Source organism: Myotis brandtii, unplaced genomic scaffold (assembly GCF_000412655.1).
Source record: "Myotis brandtii unplaced genomic scaffold, ASM41265v1 scaffold278, whole genome shotgun sequence".
In the NCBI taxonomy this organism is placed as follows: Eukaryota; Metazoa; Chordata; class Mammalia; order Chiroptera; family Vespertilionidae; genus Myotis; species Myotis brandtii.
The window spans coordinates 1,210,808-1,232,134 of NW_005360594.1; the positions used below are offsets into that span (position 1 = coordinate 1,210,808).

General features: G+C 42.4%; 1 protein-coding gene across 2 annotated transcripts in view; it reads right to left on the bottom strand.

Moving 5' to 3' along the window:
• The window catches only part of ZRANB3 (zinc finger, RAN-binding domain containing 3), a 189,728-nt gene that overhangs the window by 28,500 nt on the left and 139,901 nt on the right, over positions 1 to 21,327 (bottom strand). For both annotated transcript variants that reach the window (XM_005868874.2, XM_014541779.1), the window contains exons 10-11: positions 18,385 to 18,564; positions 17,472 to 17,624 (exon numbers count right to left, since the gene is read on the bottom strand). In XM_005868874.2, the coding sequence (XP_005868936.1) occupies positions 17,472 to 17,624; positions 18,385 to 18,564 (333 nt within the window). The remainder of the gene's footprint in view (positions 1 to 17,471; positions 17,625 to 18,384; positions 18,565 to 21,327) is intronic.

Consider the following 21,327-nt stretch of genomic DNA (forward strand, 5'->3'; position numbering starts at 1 on the left):
GGAGGGAGCGAAGTGGCGGAGAAGGGAGGGAGCGAGACAGCGGACATGGGAGGGAGGCAAAGCAGAGGACACGGGAGGGAGCCGAGGTGGCGGGGAAGGGAGGGAGCCGAGGCTGTGGAGACGGGAGGGAGCAAAGCCCGCCTCCGGCTTCGCTCCCTTCTCTGCTTCGCTCTGGCCTCAGGAAGCCCTGTTCTTGCAGGAATAGGCTCAAGGAAGCCCTATTCTTGCAGGAATCTTCCTGCAATGAACCTCTAATATATATATATTCATACTTTTTTTTAAAACTTCAATCCCCTCCCCCTAGCTCCCCCACAAAAAAATGGAAGGTAGGAAGGTTTAGGCTGTTCCTGTATTAGTGAAATTAAAACACATATTATAGGAAAAAAGTTCCTCCCCCAATAATGTACTACTTTTAGTTTATGAGGCTGTTCTTTACTAGTATACATTTTCACATACTATAAAATAATTGTCTAATTACTTGTGGAAGTTACAGATTTTAGATAAAAATATAAAGAATGAAATAATTAACGATGAGACAAATTTTTTAAAACAACGCACAAAGGAAATTATAAGAAAAGGATGGAGAAAAGCAGAGAAATAGCAGACTTAATAGAGTTTGGGGTTTAAAAAAGAAATGAGGAAACAAAGATACAAAAAATTAAAGAAAATGTTCTATCCATATAATAGGACTGCAAAGAGGTCTTGCAGGATTTTGAAAATATTAGCAAATGTTCAGCAAACATGAACAGATTCGATCAGCTATTGCTAGTGAAGCGATGAGGATTTTAAGGTGGAGGTCAGCTCTCCAAGTCTCTGCATGTCTGGAATTAGCTGGTTTTGTCCTAACCCTTAGTCAGTACTTTCATTGGGCAAACGATTCTTAAATATTTAAAGACATCCCTTTACTTTTTCCAGCATTTGATGAGGGTGAGGCTGTTCCCTTATAGATGAAAGCTTTTTGCTTGTTTTAGATGCTTTCCGGGCCTTTTATCTCCGGTGTTCTACCATTTCAATGGTCTGCACTTACTCATCCATATCTGTTTCATTTTTTTTTTTGTACCTGAATTATAGTGGTTTTTATTTATTTTTATTAATTTTTATTGATTAAGTTATTACATATGTGTCCTTATCCCCATATTACCCCCATCCCCCCCAATCATGCCCTCACCCCCCTGTTGTCTGTGTCCATTGGTTAGGCCTATATGCTTGCATATAAGTCCTTTGGTTGATCTCTCCCCCTTACCCCCACCCTCCCCTATCTTCCCTCCAAGGCCCGACAGTCCAATCAATGCCTCTCCGTCTCTGGATCAGTCCTTGTTTTCATCAGTTTATGTTGTTCATTATATCCATAAATGAGTGAGATCATGTGATATTTATCTTTCTCTGACTGGCTTATTTCACTTAGCATAATGCTTTCCAGTTCCATCTACATGCCTTCTGCTCAGCACTCGGGATACCTCAGTTTTGAACAGTATTATCTTTAGCTCTTAGACATTTCCATTGTTCTTTGATAATTTCTTCCATTCCTTTTCTCTTCTTCTGGAATTCCTGTTAGCAAAACGTAGGACCGAGACATCTATATCTTCTTTCTAATATTTCCCTTTTTTGGTGTTTTTACTTTCTAAACTCTTGGAGTTTTCCTGTATATGTATGTGTGTGTGTGTGTGTGTGTGTGTGTGTGTGTGTGTGTGTGTGTAAAAGAAGAGGGCTGGAAGGAAGAGTGGAAAGGGGTGGGAGGGGAGAAAGAGAGAGAGAGAGAGAGAGAGAGAGAGAGAGAGTTGAGAGAGGAGGGGGGGGGGGGAGAGAGAGAGAGAGAGAGAACACATCATTTGGTTGCCTTCTGTACATGCCCCCCAAAAGGGATCAAACCCTTGACCTTTTGGTGTACAGGACGATGCTCCAACCCACTGAGGCACCCTGCCAGGGCAAAGTTTTCCTCTATTTCATCTTTCGAACCTTCTAGAGAATTTTTTATTTTGGCAGTAATATTTTTAATTACTAAAAGTTCCTTCTTTCTTGTTCCTTTTTCATATTATTGATTTTACTCATATTGGCAATATTATTTCAAATCTGAGGCTACTAAGTGGAGTTTCTAAAAAGTTATCCTTAGGATGAATTTTTGTATTGTTTTGTTCACTTTTTTAGCTACAGATTTTCTCCTCAAATGTTCAATGACCTTTGCTGTCCCTCCCTATATAAGAATGAAGGAACAGAAGGGTTGCCTGGGAACTGGGACACAGGGGCTTATCACCAGAAGGTCTGATCGGACACAGTGATTGAATGGGAGGGAAGAGGTAGATGGAAGGGCCCAGAGTGATCCCAGCCTCCTCGTTTATGATGTGTAACACTGTAGTGATGACATTCTCAGTTACTGTAATAGGGAACACAGAAAGGAACGGGGCTCATTAGAAGGCACAGAGAGAAAAGGAAATAAGCCCACTTTTTGACATGTGTGGGGACTGGGGGGACTGGGGTATGGAGTGCGGGGAGGGGGAAGTGTCAGGAAACAGGTCTGGAAGAGCCAGCTGGGTTTACCCATCCGGGAACACTGGCATAGAGAGGTCGCTAACGTCACAGAACTGGATGTCACCACACGTGGAGGGGGCAGGAAGTGAGGAAAGGGGAAAGGGGAGAGCCACAGACAGAAAGCAGAGGGACAGCATGAAGGCTGGAATGAGGAAGAGATACTGAGAAGAAAACAGAAAGGGAACAGTAAAAAAGGTAGGAAATCAGGAGAGTAGTGGCTTTAGTGTATGTGTACTCTGGTTTTCCATTCATTCTACTAGGTGCTCAGTGGGTGCTTTCAATCAGAAAAGCTCATGTCCTTCAGCTCTGGGAAATTTTCTTATAGTTTTTTTCTTCCTCTATTTCCTCTGTTTGTAATTCCTATTAGGCAAAAAGCTTCTGAACCGATCATATGATTTTCTTCACCTTTTCTCACATTTTACCATTTCTATTTGTTCTACTCTGTGTGATTTCCTCATTTTCCTTTCCATCCTTGCTGAATTAGTCCTTTCAAAGATACAGGTTCAATTTCTAAGAGCGTTTCCTTGTTCTCTGATTTTTCCCTCCTTGCTCTTGTTTCATGGGTATAAGACATTCTTTTTCTTCTCTGTGAATATCAATGGCAGTTGTGGTGTTTTTTTAAAGTTTCCTTCAGCTCATTGCATTGTCGGTTTCTTTTCTACCCCTTTCTGGGCTCACATGCTTGTTTTGGTTTCTGTTTCATCTGAGTGGCTTCCTTTCACACCCAGTAGCCCTGCTGTCCATTCATATTGAAAAATAAGACACTAAAATGCTACTGTTGGAAGTTCCATGTGGGAAACTTCACTGGGGTCAGCAGTGACTGCCTGGGGATCCCATTCAGTCTCCACTGTTGCTTCTTAGTCCAGTCAGTTTCTCCAGAAAGGGGTCCTTCAGGCCCCTGCCCGGAGGATGCAGTGCTGGCTACCAGGGACCCGGGAGTCGATCAGAGGGTGCTGATGTCTGCAGCCATACCACCTCGAACGTGCCCATATCATCTGATCTCGGGAGCTGAGCGGGGTTGGGCCTGGTTAGTACTTGGATGGGAGAAGATGGGTACCAAGCACTTCACCATTATTAAGGAGTCTTTCACTTAACGTGCTTGTTTTCAATATACTGCCTTAATCCCCTCCCTCAACTGGTTCTCTTCCTAGATATAATTTTAAAGACATTTTTTTAAAAAAAGTATATAAAACAGCTAAATAAATAAATATGAAACACCAAAAAAAATAAAACAAAATCTATATATATAAAAGCCTAAGCAACCATTACGACCAGTCGCTTGATGCACACTGACCACCTGGGGGCAGACGCTCAACACAGAAGGTGCCCCCTGGTGGTCAGTGTGCTCTCACAGCCAACCTCCCAAGGCCAGACAACCTCCTGCGGTACCTTCCCCTGGACTCGGAGAGACAGCCCCGATCAGCTGAGGTGTCTGATCACCGGCTAGGCTGAGGGACACCACCGTGCACGAATTCGTGCACTGGGCCTCTACGAGACAGCCCCGATCAGCTGAGGGGTCTGATCACTGGCCAGGCTGAGGGACACCACCTGTGCACGAATTCGTGCACTGGGCCTCTAGTATACAATAATAGGCTATTGTTGCTTATACTGAATAATGTTTAAATAAAAAAACTTTTGTCTCATTCTACATTTTAAATAATTTGTTTCTATAAAAACATTTTAATTTCTCCATCTCTCCACTAAAAGATAAAATGAAACAAAACTGTTTCAGATTTGTTTTTAAAAAAGCAACCCTCTCTCCAATAACACAAAACAAGAACCTAAGAAAATTCTCAGGGCCTTAAAATATCAGCTTTTATAGTTGATCTCTTCAATTAAGCTATTTTTAAAAGAACTTCTTTTACTAGTTAAGTAATGACTGATTTTGAAAATTAGCATTTGAAAAATTCTCATTCTCTGCTAGAGGCAGGTTGAAAGTCAAGGTTAGCAGTGACTAGGGGTGATCAGAAATTGAAGTCGCCCTCTGCGCTGCTCAGGTGTACTCACAGCGCCTGGGAGCAATCAGAATAGGTGCTATTTTGAAACTTCAGCCACTTGGGTAATCATAAATTGAGGCTGTAGCATGTAAATTTCAGAAAAGGAGTGGGCAGGCAGAAAGGGAATCATTTTATATCATCTCAGGAAACCATCGTGCACCTATGGATGAGGACAGTGGGTGGGGAGTGAGGGCGGAGGGTGGGGTGGGAACTGGGTGGAGGGGAGGTATGGTGAGAAAAAAGAGGAACCAATGTAATAATCTGAACATTAAAGATTTAATAATAATAATAAAAAATATCAGCTTTTATAGTTGATCTCTTCAATTAAGCTATTTTTAAAAGAACTTCTTTTACTAGTTAAGTAATGACTAATTTTGAAAATCAGCATTTGAAAAATTCTCATTCTCTGCTAGAGGCAGGTTGAAAGTCAAGGTTAACAGTGACTAGGGGTGATCAGAAATTGAAGTCGCCCTCTGCGCTGCTCAGGTGTACTCACAGCGCCTGGGAGCAATCAGAATAGGTGCTATTTTGAAACTTCAGCCACTTGGGTAATCATAAATTGAGGCTGTAGCATGTAAATTTCAGAAAAGGAGTGGGCAGGCTGAAAGGGAATCATTTTATATCATCTCAGGAAACCAAGGATACACAGAACATAATTTTAGAAAAAAGGAAAGGATGAGATTAATCTGTAACAATGACTTCAGCTAATGTTATGATGGCTAAATTAGACAATGATGAATGTAGTTACAGAGAGTGAACGTTACAAGTTAGGGCCCTGGCCATGGGGCTGCCAGAAGCTGTGAGGCATAACAGAATAAAAACTTCTTCTGAGATCCTCAGTTATAATGAACAACATAAACTGATGAACAAAAACAGATCCAGAGACAGAGAAGCATCGATCAGATGCTCAAACCTCAGAGGGAAGGTAGGGGATGGTGGGGTAAGGGGGAGAGATCAACCAAAGGACTTGTATGCATGCATATAAGCCTAACCAATGGACACAGACACCAGGGGGCTGAGGGCATACATAGGGAGGCGGAGGGGGGGCAATGGGGGGATAAGGACACATATGTAATACCTTAATCAAGAAAGAAACATAAGTAAATAAATAAATAAAATAAAAAGAAACTGATCCATATCAGCAGTTCTGTTTTCTGATTGTAGCCTCTGAGCAATCAGGCAGGAAGCTGGCTGACGAGGTTTCTTTGACACTGAGCTATGACTGAGAAACAGGTGAGAAAATCTCTGACACGTCCTAATGAGAACTGTCCATGTTGGATGGGAACAAGAAGAGTCACAGGTTTACTGAATACAAGTTCTCAATTTGAGATTCATGGGCCTCTCACTAGACCTTGAACAGCCTTCAGTGAGCCTGAGAAAGCCCTGGATTGACTAGAAAAGGTTGTATTGTATGTGCATTTTCAGAGAGCAGTTCTTTGTTCTCTCCGTAGTCTCAAAGGGATTCAGGCCCCAACAGAGGTTAAAAGCCACTGGATTATGCCCGGCTGGTGTGGTTCAGTGGTTGAGCACTGACCTATGAACCAAGTGGTCACGGTTTGATTCCCAGTCAGGGCACATGCCCAGGTTGCAGGCTCAATCCCCGGTACGGGGCATTTAGGAGGCAGCCAATCAATGATTCTCTCTCCTCATTGATGTTTCTATCTCTCTCCCTCTCCCTTCCTCTCTGAAATCTATCTATCTATCTATCTACCTCTCTGAAATCTCTATCTATCTATATATCCATCCACTGGATTAGAATAAAATACCTGAAGATGCACACATGGTTCAAGTAGCTCCATTTCTTTCCTTAATTTTCTAGAGATAACGAGAGATTGAAGGATCATACGTGAATGTACACATGGGCGGCGAACTCTTTTTAAGAGGAAACAAATGCATACATTCTCTTAAATAATGAGGATCCCTCTAGCTGATCTCAAATAATTAAAAAAACACACCTGAATAATGCCAAGACACAGTAACTTCTGTGCAGGTGTGAAAGATGCTCACTTGCCTAACTGTAACTGGGCTCTGAACAGCTTCCCATAAGAGCAAATGACAGGGGAGTGCTCATGCCGTCCCAAAGGGAAACCGTTGATGAGGTGAGTAGAAGAAAGTGCCTGGGCTGCAATGGCAAGGGGACTCAGGAGACATTATTGTGCTGGCAGGACTCAAAGGTGTCACGTACGTCAGCCTAAAACAACCCTCTCCTGGGTGACTGGAGGCAGGGACAGGTCACCAACAGCTCCTCCTGGAGAGTCCACTGGGGACATGTCTGGTTAATACAAGAAGAAAGTGACCTTGAGCAAGATTTGTAGGCACAGATACTAAACATGAACGCAAAATTCCTATATCTGTTAAGCTGCTTCTAATAACTTTTCTTTTAAAATTTAAATTAATTTTTAAAAAGTGATCATGGATCCACTGAAGACTGCATCTGAGAAAAAAGTTTTAAAAAATAACTGTAAACAAAACACTCCCCAAATAAACAGGTTTTTCAGAAATATTAGGTTTCACAATAACATGACCCCCTGCAGGAGCAAGCTCTCTCGGTCTCACCACAATCCTGATGGTTACATAGTCAGCACCCGCACTGCGGTGGCAGGTCGACATTTAAAATTACTGACTTATTAATATTACAGCACTTCTCAGTGGTAAAGAAAAGCAGGAACACAGGAAGTCAAAATATTTTTATGGCTTAGGAAAGCTTTGTTACTTAATAGCAAGAGTAAGCTAAAAAGTCTTTCTTTTATAACTACCTTCTTGCCTTAATGAGACATTATAGTAACAAATTATTCACAAATGTCCTAGCTCATCATGACTGTCCTTGTAAAGAAATAACGATTTGAAGTGACCCTTTTAATGTGATAAGAAACTTACATGTAGGTGTTTCTAAATAGGAGGAGTGATCTGAGTTTACAGTAATTTTTATCAAAAGGCTTTGGGGAAATATAGTTAAGTCAACACGCCCGTATCATAAGCAATGTGGAGAATGGAAGGACATATTCCTCTCTTCAGTTATATTGCTGACACCCAGTTATTGTGTTTCTGTCTTTTGTCCAATTGTTTTTGAAAAACAAAAGAAAAAATATTGCTTTTGGTGAGAAGCGCTGGGCATAAAAACTGCAAAATGCTTAATGTGACAAAGTGCACGCTTTTCTCTGAAAGGTGCAGGGACTAATACATCTGCTCTGTTTTACAGCGTGGTAAACCACTGGTCTTTAGAGACAAAGCCCCTGGCCACGATGATCGGATTAAGTCAGTTGCTAGAACCGAAGGAGAGGAAAAGAAAATCTAGTAAAACTCATAAAAAAGCAATAAAGCACTTCAAAGCCTGGTGCGAGTCCAGCTCAGCACACACCGCCAGCAGAGACACCGAGGGCGGGCTGAACAGACTTTGATCCCAGGACAGCTCTGGTAGAAACCGTCACTGCCTTGTGTCAGTCGTCTCACCACAATACTGATGATCCTAAAGGAACTGACGAAACCGCTGTGTTACGAACGAGGGGCCTCGACATGTGCTGGCCTCCTGAACGGCTGATGACTGATGACTGGGACTGGCACTAAGACAAGGGCCTTCTCTACCATTTATGATCAAGTCAGGGGACACAGAGTGACAAACGTCGTCTCATCATCAAACGGAAAATACATTTTTTTAATTCTCCTAAAAATAATGACTGAATTTTTCAGATTTTGCAAAACGTTCATTCCCATGTAGTTAAAATTGTGACAGTGATCAACTCTCAGGCACAAGTTTTTCTCTGTAGGCAAAGAGAAAAAATAAAACACTCCAGCTTAAAAAAGGGTAAAAATGAAAAATGTTATTACTTATTTCTAAAGATGACATCAAGTGCAGTGCAGGCAAATGTCTTTGGGGGTGGCTCTCTTCCAAGGACAATTAGAATTTACAGCAAACGTTACCTAATATCATGCACAGATCGCTGGAATGGGACTCCGGGTGAGTCATTCAGAGCCCACGGGCCACAGTCTCTCCCTTAAGGTCTGTCTAGGCCTGACGTCCATATGCCTCTTGGATATCAGCTGAGTGGTTCAGAGGCTCCTCACACTCAAGGTCGCACATGGACTCCTCACGCCACCTGTAAGCCAGCTCCTCTCCTGCCCTCGGTCTCCTGGCTCCACTGCTTCCCAGGTGAGCCCTGCAGGCCTCTGCTATGGATCCTCCCGCTGTAGACTGAGCTGGGTCACTTCCTACCACTCCAGCTGGCCCTCCCCTCACCTGCTTACATGCCTCTGCTGGTGGTTGTTTCAATCCCCTCTCCCTTCCTGAACATGATGCTATTAACCAGGGCGCCACACAGGCCTCACTGTATTGATTGTACCCCTGGTAGGCGTGAAATTTTTCTCTTTCACTCTATTACCACTGCCACTGTTAGGAGTTCAGGATGTTTAGTACCCCAAATCCCATTTGGGAATCCCTGACAAGGACACTTCTATTTAGTAATAACCTTACTAGTAAAAAGGAACTGGCTTTATCAATAGACCCGCGCACCTGAGAGCACCACAGTAAAATTTCAGTACAAGGTGTATTACAAAAACCATCTGAAGGCCACAGTGAGACTTCCCACCATTCCCCCCACATCCAGCAGTGGAGAAGGCTGTGGGGCCTGACAGGGCCGGTGGACACACACATGTGCAGAGGACAGGAGCCCATTAGCTTTGAATTGTGGCCCAACCAAGTTCTCAGGCTCTGAAAAATCAGACCAACAGCTCCTCCTCCAGGGGCAGGGGAGAAAGCCGCGAGGGAGCGGCTGGGCTGGAACTGGCTGGGAGGGAGGCAGGAAAAGAATCGGTTCCCCAAGTACCACTGCCTCCAAGAACTTGTCTCCTCTTAGGATTCATTTCCCACACTGCCCCTTTTGAAAATGGAAATCTGATCACGACACTCATCTGCTTAAAGGCTTCTGATGAGCCCTGGCTGGTGTGGCTCAGTTGGTTGGGTGTCATCCTATGGGCTGAATAATTGCTGGTTAGATTCCCAGTCAGGGCACATGCCTGGGTTGTGGGCTTGATCCCCAGTAGGGGGCATGCAGGAGGCAGCCAATGCATGATTCTCTCTTCTCCCTTTCTCACTCTTCCTTTAAAAATCAATGAACTATTCTTTAAAAAAAAATCAGTGGGGAAAAAAAATAAAAACCTCTAATGACACTGCTGTTACCGGGATAATATCCAACTGCCGGGCATGGCCTGTGTGGCTTCCGCCTGACTGCAGTTTCGGGCTTCCTTTCCTGTGACTCCCTCCCCGTGTGCCCTCTGCCCGAACGTTCACACGGAATCATGTTCCCAGAAACACTGACGTCTGTTCATGTCACGGTGCTTTTGGGGCTCCCTCTGCCTGAGCTAGAACCCCTCTCTGAGCCCATCCTCAGAATCCACTTCCGAAGGAAAACTTCCCACTGCCCTGGGCAGCCATTTGTTCCATCCTGTGTGCCCAGAGCCCGCCTCACATATCTGTTCTCACATCTGTCACATGACATTAAAACGACGTGCTTACAATACTCTCTCTCAATTGGAGGAAGCTCCAAAGGAAAGCTAGCAGTTTTCCTTACCTTTGCACCTAGCATACATCCTTTTACAAATAAGAGCTCTAATGAGATAGCTTAATTATAAAATTCACTCTTTTAAAGTGTCCATTCAAGTGATTTTTTTTAGCATATTCAGAATTAGGCAACTATCACAACTGTTTAATTAGAAAACATTTTCATCACCCTCACAAAGAGACCCCATGCCACTGAAGCAGTCAGTCCCTCCCCGCGGCCCCCAAGGCCTGTCTCCCACTACTCTACTCTTTCTCTGTGGGTCTGCCTATCTGGCAAAGAATCGGTTCCCCAAGTACCACTGCCTCCAAGAACTTGTCTCCTCTTAGGATTCATTTCCCACACTGCCCCTTTTGAAAACGGAAATCTGATCACGACACTCATTGCTTAAAGGCCTCTGATGAGCCCTGGCCGGTGAGGCTCAGTTGGTTGGGTGTCATCGTATGGGCTGAGAAATTGCTGGTTAGATTCCCAGTCAGGGCACATGCCTGGGTTGTGGGCTTGATCCCCAGTAGGGGGCATGCAGAAGGCAGCCAATCCATGATTCTCTCTTCTCCTTTTCTCACTCTTCCTCTAAAAATCAATGAACTTAAAAAAAATCAGTGGGGAATAAAAATAAAAACCTCTAATGACACTGCTGTTACCGGGATAATATCCAACTGCCGGGCATGGCCTGTGTGGCTTCCGCCTGACTGCAGTTTCGGGCTTCCTTTCCTGTGACTCCCTCCCCGTGTGCCCTCTGCCCGAACGTTCACACGGAATCATGTTCCCAGAAACACTGACGTCTGTTCATGTCACGGTGTTTTGGGGCTCCCTCTGCCTGAGCTAGAACCCCTCTCTCTCCTGTGACTCCCTCCCCGTGTGCCCTCTGCCCGCACGTTCACATGGAATAGCGTTCCCAGAAACACTGACGTCTGTTCATGTCACGGTGCTTTTGGGGCTCCCTCTGCCTGAGCTAGAACCCCTCTCTGAGCCCATCCTCAGAATCCACTTCTGAAGGAAAACTTCCCACTGCCCTGGGCAGCTATTTGTTCCGTCCTGTGTGCCCAGAGCCCGCCTCACATATCTGTTCTCACATCCGTCACATGACATTAAAACGACGTGCTTACAATACTCTCTCTCAATTGGAGGAAGCTCCAAAGGAAAGCTAGCAGTTTTCCTTACCTTTGCACCTAGTTAACATACATCCTTTTACAAATAAGAGCTCTAATGAGATAGCTTAATTATAAAATTCACTCTTTTAAAGTGTCCATTCAAGTGATTTTTTTTAGCATATTCAGAATTAGGCAACTATCACAACTGTTTAATTAGAAAACATTTTCATCACCCTCACAAAGAAACCCCATGCCACTGAAGCAGTCAGTCCCTCCCCGCGGCCCCCAAGGCCTGTCTCCCACTACTCTACTCTTTCTCTGTGGGTCTGCCTATCTGGCTAATTCATATAAACAGAACCGGACAATATGGGGCCTTTCACTTGCATAATGTTTTCAGGGGTTCCTCTGTAGTGTAGCCATGTGCCAGTACCTCATTTCTTTTCATGGCCGAGTAATAGTCCATCACGTGGATATACAACACTATTCTTTCATCAATTGATGAACATTTGAACTGGTCTAACTTTCTGGCTATTATGAATCATGCTGTTATGATATTCAAGTACAAGCTTTTGTGTGGACATTTTTTAATTTCACTGGAAGTGGAACTGCTGTGTTTACTAGTTTAAGGAACTGCTAGATTGTTTTTCAAAATGGTTGCATTTTACATTCCTACCAGCAATGGATGGGTGCTCCAATTTCTCTACATTTTTGCCAACACTTATTATCTGACTTTTTAATTTTTGTCATCTTACTGGGTGTGAAGTGGTATCTCGCTGTGGTTTTGATTTGCATTTCACATAATCTTAATAAATATTTACATATAAACATTTTCTATATAATGAATTATCTTTGAATGTATTATGTGTAGTACACATTCCATATACACTGGCTAAGCCAAAATGAAGTGTTTCATGTCCTATGCATTCCACAAGTAATCGAGGGTCTACAGTACATGGTTCTAATGCCTCTAGTATAGTTAGGCAAGGAAATGAAAGTAGAGTTTAGAGCAGAAAGGCATGGGCTCAATCCCAGCTCTGCACATACTGACTGTGGCAGCCGACTTAACCTTTCTGAGCGTTAGTGGGACGTGTTAACAGTATCTGCCTCAAGGTGTAGTTGGGAAGATTAAACAAGATCATGAGTGTTAAAGGCTTAGCACTGTAACTGCATGGAATAACCAGTCGGTTAATTATTACGATTACTACTACATGTTAATTATTATTACTGAGTGACTTGAAGTCACAGAGGCAAACAAGACAAATGCCTAGTAATAGCACTATGTGATGTAAGCGATGACAGAGATATCTGAATGTCTCCATGACAATGAGGCTGCCTCTGATTCTTATCATTAGGATATTATGCAGACTAGTTAATAATGTTTACAGAGTGGTTTGAATTCTAAAATACATACTAAATAAATATCAAATGTGAGGTGTGTTCGCTTCAAGAAACCAGCGCTTTAGCATATTCAGAAACAAGAGGCTTGGATGAGACAAATTCAGACTTCACCAATGCCACAGTTCCTGCATCAACTTACTTCCTGCTGTTACCATTTTTTCAACAAGACACGATGTGGGAAACAAGGCTATTATTTCTTATATATTTGTGACAGATTCTTATTTGTACTTTTTAGCCCACAAGAAAACAAATATTTCACACAATGTTGGAATTTAATAAATATGCAGTTTATGAATTTTGTGGGCATACTTTGAAATTTCACAGTTGTGCTGGAGAGCTCTCCTTTCCAACTACATACACTATTTTTGCAGCAAACCAGCAACCATCCTATGTTCTTTTTTTAAATATATTTTTTATATTGATTTCAGAGAAGAAGGGAGGGGGAAAGAGAGATAGAAACATCAATGATGAGAGAAAATCACTATCAGCTGCCTCCTGCATGCCCCCCATTGGGAACCGAGCCCACAACCCGGGCATGTGCCCCTGACTGGAATCGAACCTGGGATCTTTCAGTCCGCAGGCTGATGCTCTCGCCACTGAGCCAAACCAGCCAGGGCAGCCATCCTATGTTCCCAATGCCAATGTGGTGTCTGAAAGGTAAATCTGCATTGGGTGAAGGATGCCCTAGAAGGCCCGGAGGACAAAGGCCAGGGACTGGAGCTTGGTCATGACAGAAAAGGCAGTGCTATGAGCCAGGGCAGAGACATGAGTACTGGGGAGGTAAGGAAGGCCAGACAGCCAGGAAGAGGCCAATGACAACCGGCAAGGAGCGCAGAGTGCAGGAGTGGGGACTTGGGAGCTATCTGGAAATCTGCTCCCACGTGGAAGAGAACTGCTGTCTGAAGGACCAGAGGGAAGCAGCTGTGGCTCACTGGGATCTGAGGAAGAGAAATCAGGCAGAAGGAAGACTTGTCCTAAACAGGAGCTGGACTTGCTAAATCAGTCCTTTCTTTTGCTCAACGGTGAATCACTTATGCACCAAGCTTATCTTTGGATACTTTATTATACTATGAAGTATAAGTTATATACTTAGAAAGGACCTTGGAAGCCATCTAGTGATCTAGGAACACAATGGCTGAATAAATGATGATGCTGATTACCCATTAAGGGCCAAAGGAGGATGGGAAAGGTCCCTGAAGAGGGTAGGGGAAGGGCCCAGTTTACCACAGCTGTAGCCAAAGGAAGGAATATCCCTCAGATGATGGTGGCAAAAATGAAGCAGCCTTTAATTATTTGGAAATGACAACACAGACTAATAGAGTCCACATTTCTCTCTTTCCATCTGGAGACAACCTACTTTATCATTCAGTGGAAGTCAATGTAGGAAAATGAAAGCATCTCAAAGCCAAAAGAGAATTAGAAGCCATGCGCATTCAGATGAGAAGAAATGAACTAGCTTGAGAAAACTGACCCTGGCTGAGGCAGCGACCCTGGTGGAAGGACGACTCCTTAGGAGACAGCCACCTGGGCTGAGCAAAGGTGCCCTTCCTTGTGGTCCTGGGATGTTTGCTCTCGTCTGAGTTGGACTTAAATTCGAGTTTCATTTGGGTTAACAAATAATGTCTTTTAAAAATGTAAATCTCTCTAGGATGGGTAAAGAATTGTGACTCATACACTTGTGTGGATTAATGCCATGCAGGTGATTATTTAAATGTTTAACACAGCTATAGTAGGGGCAGTGACCAGTATTGGGTCAAAGCAGAGCCCGAGGGGCCCCGTGCTGCCGGGTCACAGAGGTCCCTGAGACCCCGTAGTGAGGTGAGGGCCTACACACAGGAGGGGACTGAGGAAGTGGCTAGTTACCAACCATCACCCAAATATTTGATATTTAACAACCAGCACACTTCTGGTATATGCTGGTAGAACACCATCCTGATTCCACAGATCTTTTCATCCTAATAGCTGGGTTATGTAACAGAAAGAGGATTCTGATGAAGAAAGGAGGAGAGGGAGATAGAGATGATACCATTCTGAAGGGCAGTGAACACCAGGGGAGAAAGAAGGCAGGAAATATAAAAATGAATAGAAATATTTTATCCACAAAAATTTTCTCTCCTTTCCCTCCTCCTCTTCGTCCTAACCACAGGCCTCCTGTCCCCAGGGCCCCTCATCATACTAAAGTTAGGCTCCAGGTCAGTTCCCTGAAGACCAATCTGTCACACTGACCATATTTATTGGTTTTCCAAAAATCATTCATAGACTTCACATCTTTTGAATGTGTTGGGCTGGCAGGGGTAAGAAGACTGGGAGCTGGGGACCCGGGGGACTTGAGCCTCCTGGCTCTCTTCCTGCCCCAGTCTATCCTCTTTGCCCTCAGGCTCACCCTCTGCTCCTGGTCTTCTCCCGGGGAGCCCCTCCGCCTCCCCTTCTCCAGGGCTGAGGCCGGAGCCGAGCCGTGCGCTGACTAACACACGCAGTCTGTCCTTCGCAGGGGAAGGCCTGTTCTCTGCCCCAGCTCCGACCTCCTGCCGCAGCCGCGGAGCACTGGCGCGGAGATAAAACGAACATTCCTTAAAATGCTGACACCGCCAAAATAGTCACAAGCTGTTCAAAGCCATCTAATTAGAACTGTTACAAACTTTCCAGTTAAACACGTGTTTGTTTGGTTTTTAATGACAATTGACAAATTTAGTTAATTTGGCAAAGCTTAATTAACAAAAGTAGAAATAGCCTAAAATGCCAAATGTAGGAAAAAATTTTAAAAGGATTTTTAAAAAGGATCAGAAAGAAATCCGTATAAATAGAAAAATTCCCATAGGAAATGCTGATTTTGGCAACATTCAGAAGAAAAATATGTTTGTCAGTGGACTAAATTTTTTTAGGACCTTTCAACAAATTGAACATTTCTTAAAAATGCATGTAAAGAGAAGTGCTAAGTGGCATTCCCACCTAAAGTCATTCAAGCACATTTCACATGCGGGCCCGAAAAACCAAACAAATACATAGCAAGACAAATGGTCTGTTATAAGGTTCCGATTCACACACATCCTCCCTTATCCACGGGGACACGTTCCAAGATCCCCAGTGGATGCCTGGAACCGAGGACAGCACCAAGCCCTCTACGCACTATGTTCTTCTACACATACCTTTTCACGTAAAGGAAGCACTTTCCGGCTCCTCTTTGGCATATCTGAATGGCTGGCATCACTACTCTTGTGCTCTGGGGCCATTATTAGGTAAAAGAAGGGTGACTTGAACACAAGCCCTGCAATACTGGGACAGTCAATCTGATAATCCTAATGGCTACTAAGTGACTAATGGGCAGGCATATATAATGTGGAGACAAAGGGATGATTGATGTCCTGGTGGACTGGAGGAGAATGGCAGGAGATTTCATCATGCTACTCAGAACGGCGGCACAATCTAACATTGTCTACTTTTGGAATTTTCCATTTAGTACTTTTGGACAACTCTTGACCATGGGTAACTGAAACATGGTGGCACAATCTAACACTTAGGAATTGTCTACTTTTGGAATTTTCCATTTAATACTTTTGGACAACTCTTGACCATGGGTAACTGAAACAGTGGAAAGCAAGCCTGCAGGTACGTGGGCAGAATGCTCTACGATACCACATGTGCCAGGCACTGTAAAACCTGTGCAAGGTAACAGTAACCTACGAGAGACAAGCACCTAACTCAGGAAAGCAAGCTTCGGTCAGGGTGACATATATTTATCTTCAGATACACATGAACTCAATAAACATGTGTATATGTGTGTCAAATGTCAAATTCTTAATACTTGTCATAGAAATGAACTTTAAACATATTTCAATAGTTAGGGTATTTTAGAGAAAGGACAACTACAAATAATAGTTATATTTTTATTGTTTGAATTATATATTTTTTCAATACTTAGAATACTTGGTTTTTAATTGACCAAAATATAATGTAATAAACACTATTAAAAGGAGTTGTTTAATTTAAAAAAATTCTTACAGTCCTAGCTGGTTTGGCTCAGTGGATAAAGCATCAACCTGCGGACCAAAAGGTCCCAGGTTCAATTCCAGTCAAAGGCATATGCCCGAGTTGCGGGCTCGATCCCCAGAGGGGAGCGTGCAGGAGGCAGCCAATCAATGATTCTCCCTCATCATTGATGTTTCTATTTCTCTCTCCCTCTCCCTTACTCTATGAAATTAATTTTAAAAATATACATATCTATATATCTATGTGTGTATAAATATATATACATATATATATAAAATTCTTATATAAAGGATTCTTTTTTTTTTTTTAGCAACATTTGACAGAATGGCATTCTAGCATCCTAGAAAAAAAAAACTAATCCTGCAAATAAGATACATAAAAATTTAGAAAGGTTCCACATAAAAATATTATGTTTTTATGGAACTAAACTTTATATTAAATTTTTAAATTTGCACTTTGAAAAAACATGTATAGACTTTAATTTTATTCTTATAATTTCTGATCAACTCTTCCAAAATTTAAAATTAAACTCCCATAATTCTCATACCATATTGCCCCCAAAGGGGTCTGTAACTTGCTTATGTTACATTTTGTGGCAAATTTAATACATCTTTCCCAACCCTCAGGGTCATAAAGACAGCCTCCTGTATTTTCCTCTGAAGTTGGATTCTACTTAACTTGTTTTTCTAAGGAACTGAACAGTGAGGCACTGATATTGACTGTTGGAAGATACAAGCCACGGCTGCAGCCTCCTTCCATCTGTTATTTTTTGGTTCTAAGCAGTTTTTCAGCTTTATGTGGAGGCTAGCTTTCAATAGCACAAATAACTGAAGATTGCTATTTAAAACAACATACAATAAAGTTATAGTTTCAGGATATTAAAAAATAGAAAAGGATAAGTCATATAATCGTCTTACGTGAGTGAACAAAACTTCATCCCTGAGCTCCTCCGAACTCTCATTGGGAGTCCAAGCTTCAGCAAACTGCAGGAAATCCCATTTTTCCTTCTCCCCTTCCTCAGCCTGAAGTCGCTCCTTCCTACCGTTCAATGTGCTCCCGGTAACCTGCGCCTGTAGGAGGGAGAAGCAGTGACCTTCGTAACATTCGCCTCACTGCTGATATTTGCTAAGCAATACCTTGATTTTGCATTTGAATGACAATCCATTAAAGAAAATCATATTGCTTCAACATATCATGTGCTGTAGTCATATAATTATTCAAAATCACAACCAAATTACTAGGTTTCACTAGACAAATTATCTTATTGGCTTTTCTCATAAAAACTTTTATTCTAATATTTATAAACTTTTGAACCTACATATGAATGGCCATTTTGAATATCTATACTCAGTGCTTGAAAACTATCTTCTAATCTTTAGTCAAATCCTTTCTATAAACATTCCGCAAGGTTGGGAGAAGAAACAGCTCAGGGGACAGAGCAAGCAATGTCCCTCCTACCTTTTCTAGAGTCTGGGTGCAGGGTGTCCTCTATCCAATATTAGCTCTGGATTCAAGAATCCTTCAGGGAAAGGGTTTATTCTTTACTTATGAAAAAGACTTGGTGCTTGAAAGCATTATGGTTCCTTGCTAGCTATCCCTCTCCTCTAGCCTCTAAAGTGGTAGAAGGGCGTGAATACAATAGGAATACACGTAAATCCATGCCTGTCTCTATTACAAAGGATAGCAGGTACGGTACTACCTTTTCTATTATCATCAGTATCTTAGTGTACTTAGGTATCCTTTGCCTGAAAACACTAAAACTCGTCCTCTTAACCCATGTAGACTATGGGTAACCGTAAGCTGGGAACCTGGTTTAAACTCAAGCCTTACCTTGCGATTCAACATTCCCCACATGAGGGTGTCCAGAGTCCCATTTGCAATGAGGTAGTGAATATTCACAGAACTGCATTGTCCAATTCGGTGAGCACGGTCTTCTGCTTGCTTTATATGCCCAGGGTCCCAGTACAACTCAGCAAATACAACGTGAGTGGCAGCAGTAAATGTCAAACCCTTAGCAAAATAAAGTGAAGAAACCAAGATGTAACTAAACTGAGAATATAAAATAGAGCCATGTGTAATAGTCTTTCTGAACACATTAAATGGAGAAGAGAACGCAGAAGGACTTAAAAACAGATCAGTTTTTCATACTAAGCCAAATTAAGAAAATATAATTCATGAAAGGCAGATGAAGACTGCTTACTGCAAGACAGCCGGGTGAACTACAAAATACACATTCAAAATGTATTTCCATATTTCAAAAGTCAGCTTGGTGGACACACACACACAGAATTACTTTATCGTCTGATGAGGACTGGATTCACATTACCACTGTAAAATCTAATAAAATACATTATAAATGAGAAGATAATTTCTAACACATGGTATCCATAGCAACTAGGAGAAAGAAATGACATCCTCTGTTCACTTAATTCATACTGCTGTTCTATAAAGCAAGAAAATCATGTCTCCAGTCGTACTGTTCTCTTCCTGTGAAATTTCTTATGTTACATTCCAAAGGCTCTGAAGTCTACTAGCTTGTTTCTCAATATATATAACACAATTTCATTTTTTATGCAATTGCACTTTACATCAGTTTGAAATAGTGCAACATTAAAACTATTAACTGTCTTGTTTTATAGATAATATATGAAATAAACAAATCTCCTCAAACTAAAAGTGAGTAAAAAATGCATGATGTTAGAGTTGGCAGGCTGAGTGAACTGCGACCCCTGCTTATGCTACTGCCACAGGCAGGTGGTCGACAGAAACACCTGCTGTCCTTTGAGAGTGTCATCCAATCCATGCTGATGTTCACATGCACTGGAACTTGGAGGGAGGGACTCTTATGACTGCTGTATTGTTATTTTGACATGTGATTTTAACTTAAACTATTTTTATATCTCATAACAACATCATGCTAACCTTCATTCAACAGCGGCATTAGTTCTCAAGCTGAAAAATTCACTGAGGATCAATCACTATGGAACAGAAGTTAGAAGTAATAAAAATATGGAGAGAGCCAAACCACCACCATGCTAACCTGTGCTGCTGTTTAGGACAGGGAATGCCACAAAATATTAGTGATGATGTCGAAAAATAAGAAGTCGTATTTAAAGAGGGGCACCTTTAAGCATGTACAAAGTGTCATGTGACCGTATAAAAATGAAGGAGGAGCATGCTGGCAGGCTCAGCATCCCTCTAAGACACTTCTAAACTACAACGGAAGATTCACACACCCCGAGAGCAATGCTCTTTCTACTTTCCTTTCTTTCTATGAAGATACCGTGTCCACGTACATGAGTTTTGAATTATGCAAGGTCTTCGGGAATACAGCCTAGAACAGTGGTTCTCAACTTGTGGGTCGCGACCCCTTTGGGGGTCGAACGACCCTTTCACAGGGGTCGCCTAAGACCATCGGAAAACACATATATAATTACACATTGTTTTTGTGATTAATCACTATGCTTTAATTATGTTCAATTTGTAACAATGAAATTGGGGGTCACCACAACATGAGGAACTGTATTAAAGGGTCGCGGCATTAGGAAGGTTGAGAACCACTGGCCTAGAATATCATGTGAGTGCGCTGTGCAATCTTAACTCAAAGTGTTTTCTCAGGCCACTCCTAAGCTATCCTGCCTGGCTCCGCCTACATTGCTTCTCCCATACTACAAGCACTCCATTTCTAATTTTAAGCTTTTTGGTGATATTTTCTATGTCTGGAATATTCTAACATAGAAAACTCAGATTACTGGAAATTTAATCCAACATGATCATGGAAGTGTTGAGACAATCATCCTTTGGGTTAGAATTCCTAGTGAGTTCTAGAATCATCTGGGTAAATCCTCATGGAGTTTCTATACACACATTTGTTTGCTGGGTAAAAGCAGATCTTTGGCTCTGGTTCAGATTCAAGTCCTCGGAAGATGCCAGATAGACATACACCAGGTTGGACGCACAGCTATTTATTCAATTACTTTTCCAGATGTTAAATATCGTGGCTTAGACATTTATATTGAAGTATTTCAGAATATTAGTAGAAAAAAAATCCAGAAGGCTCCCCTCTTCTACAGTGTGGCAGAGACTGCTACTGCCTTCCCCAGTACCTATTCTTGTCTTATTCCTTTGCAAAGTAACACCTGACTTTTAGCACCTGGAAAAAAGGCTACTTTTCCCAGCCTGCCTTTCAGCGGCTAGTTGTGGCCATGGGACTGACCACAGGCTGGTGAGAGGTAGCATGCCTCTCTCCAGCCAGCTGTCTGGATGGCAGCTCTGCAGAGGCTCGAGCAGCCCTCTTAGGAAAGGGAGACCTGCTATGAGTGGTGAAGAAGAAAGCCATGCTAGCCTTGGACTGTCTACATGAGAGAACAAAGTATTTAAGTCTTTTTTAATAAGGGTTTCCATTTATTTGCAGGCAAACATAATTATATATATATATTGATTTCAGAGAGGAAGGGAGAGGGAGAGAGAGATAGAACCACCAATGAGGAGAGAAAATCATTGATTGGCTGCCTCCTGCATGCCCCCCACTGGAGATCGAGCCAACAACCTGGGCATGTGCCCTGACTATCAAACCTTGACCTCCTGGTTCATAGGTTGATGCTCAACCACTGAGCCACGCCAGCCGGGTGCCAAATGTAATTCTAAGGACCAAACCAGGGGCACGCCATACAAAGTTCTCAGAAACAGAGTTCTTATTCCTCAGGCCATCTTACCTTATGGACTCGGAGGGAAATAACCAAGTAAGATAAATTCTATAGGAAAGGGATGAGA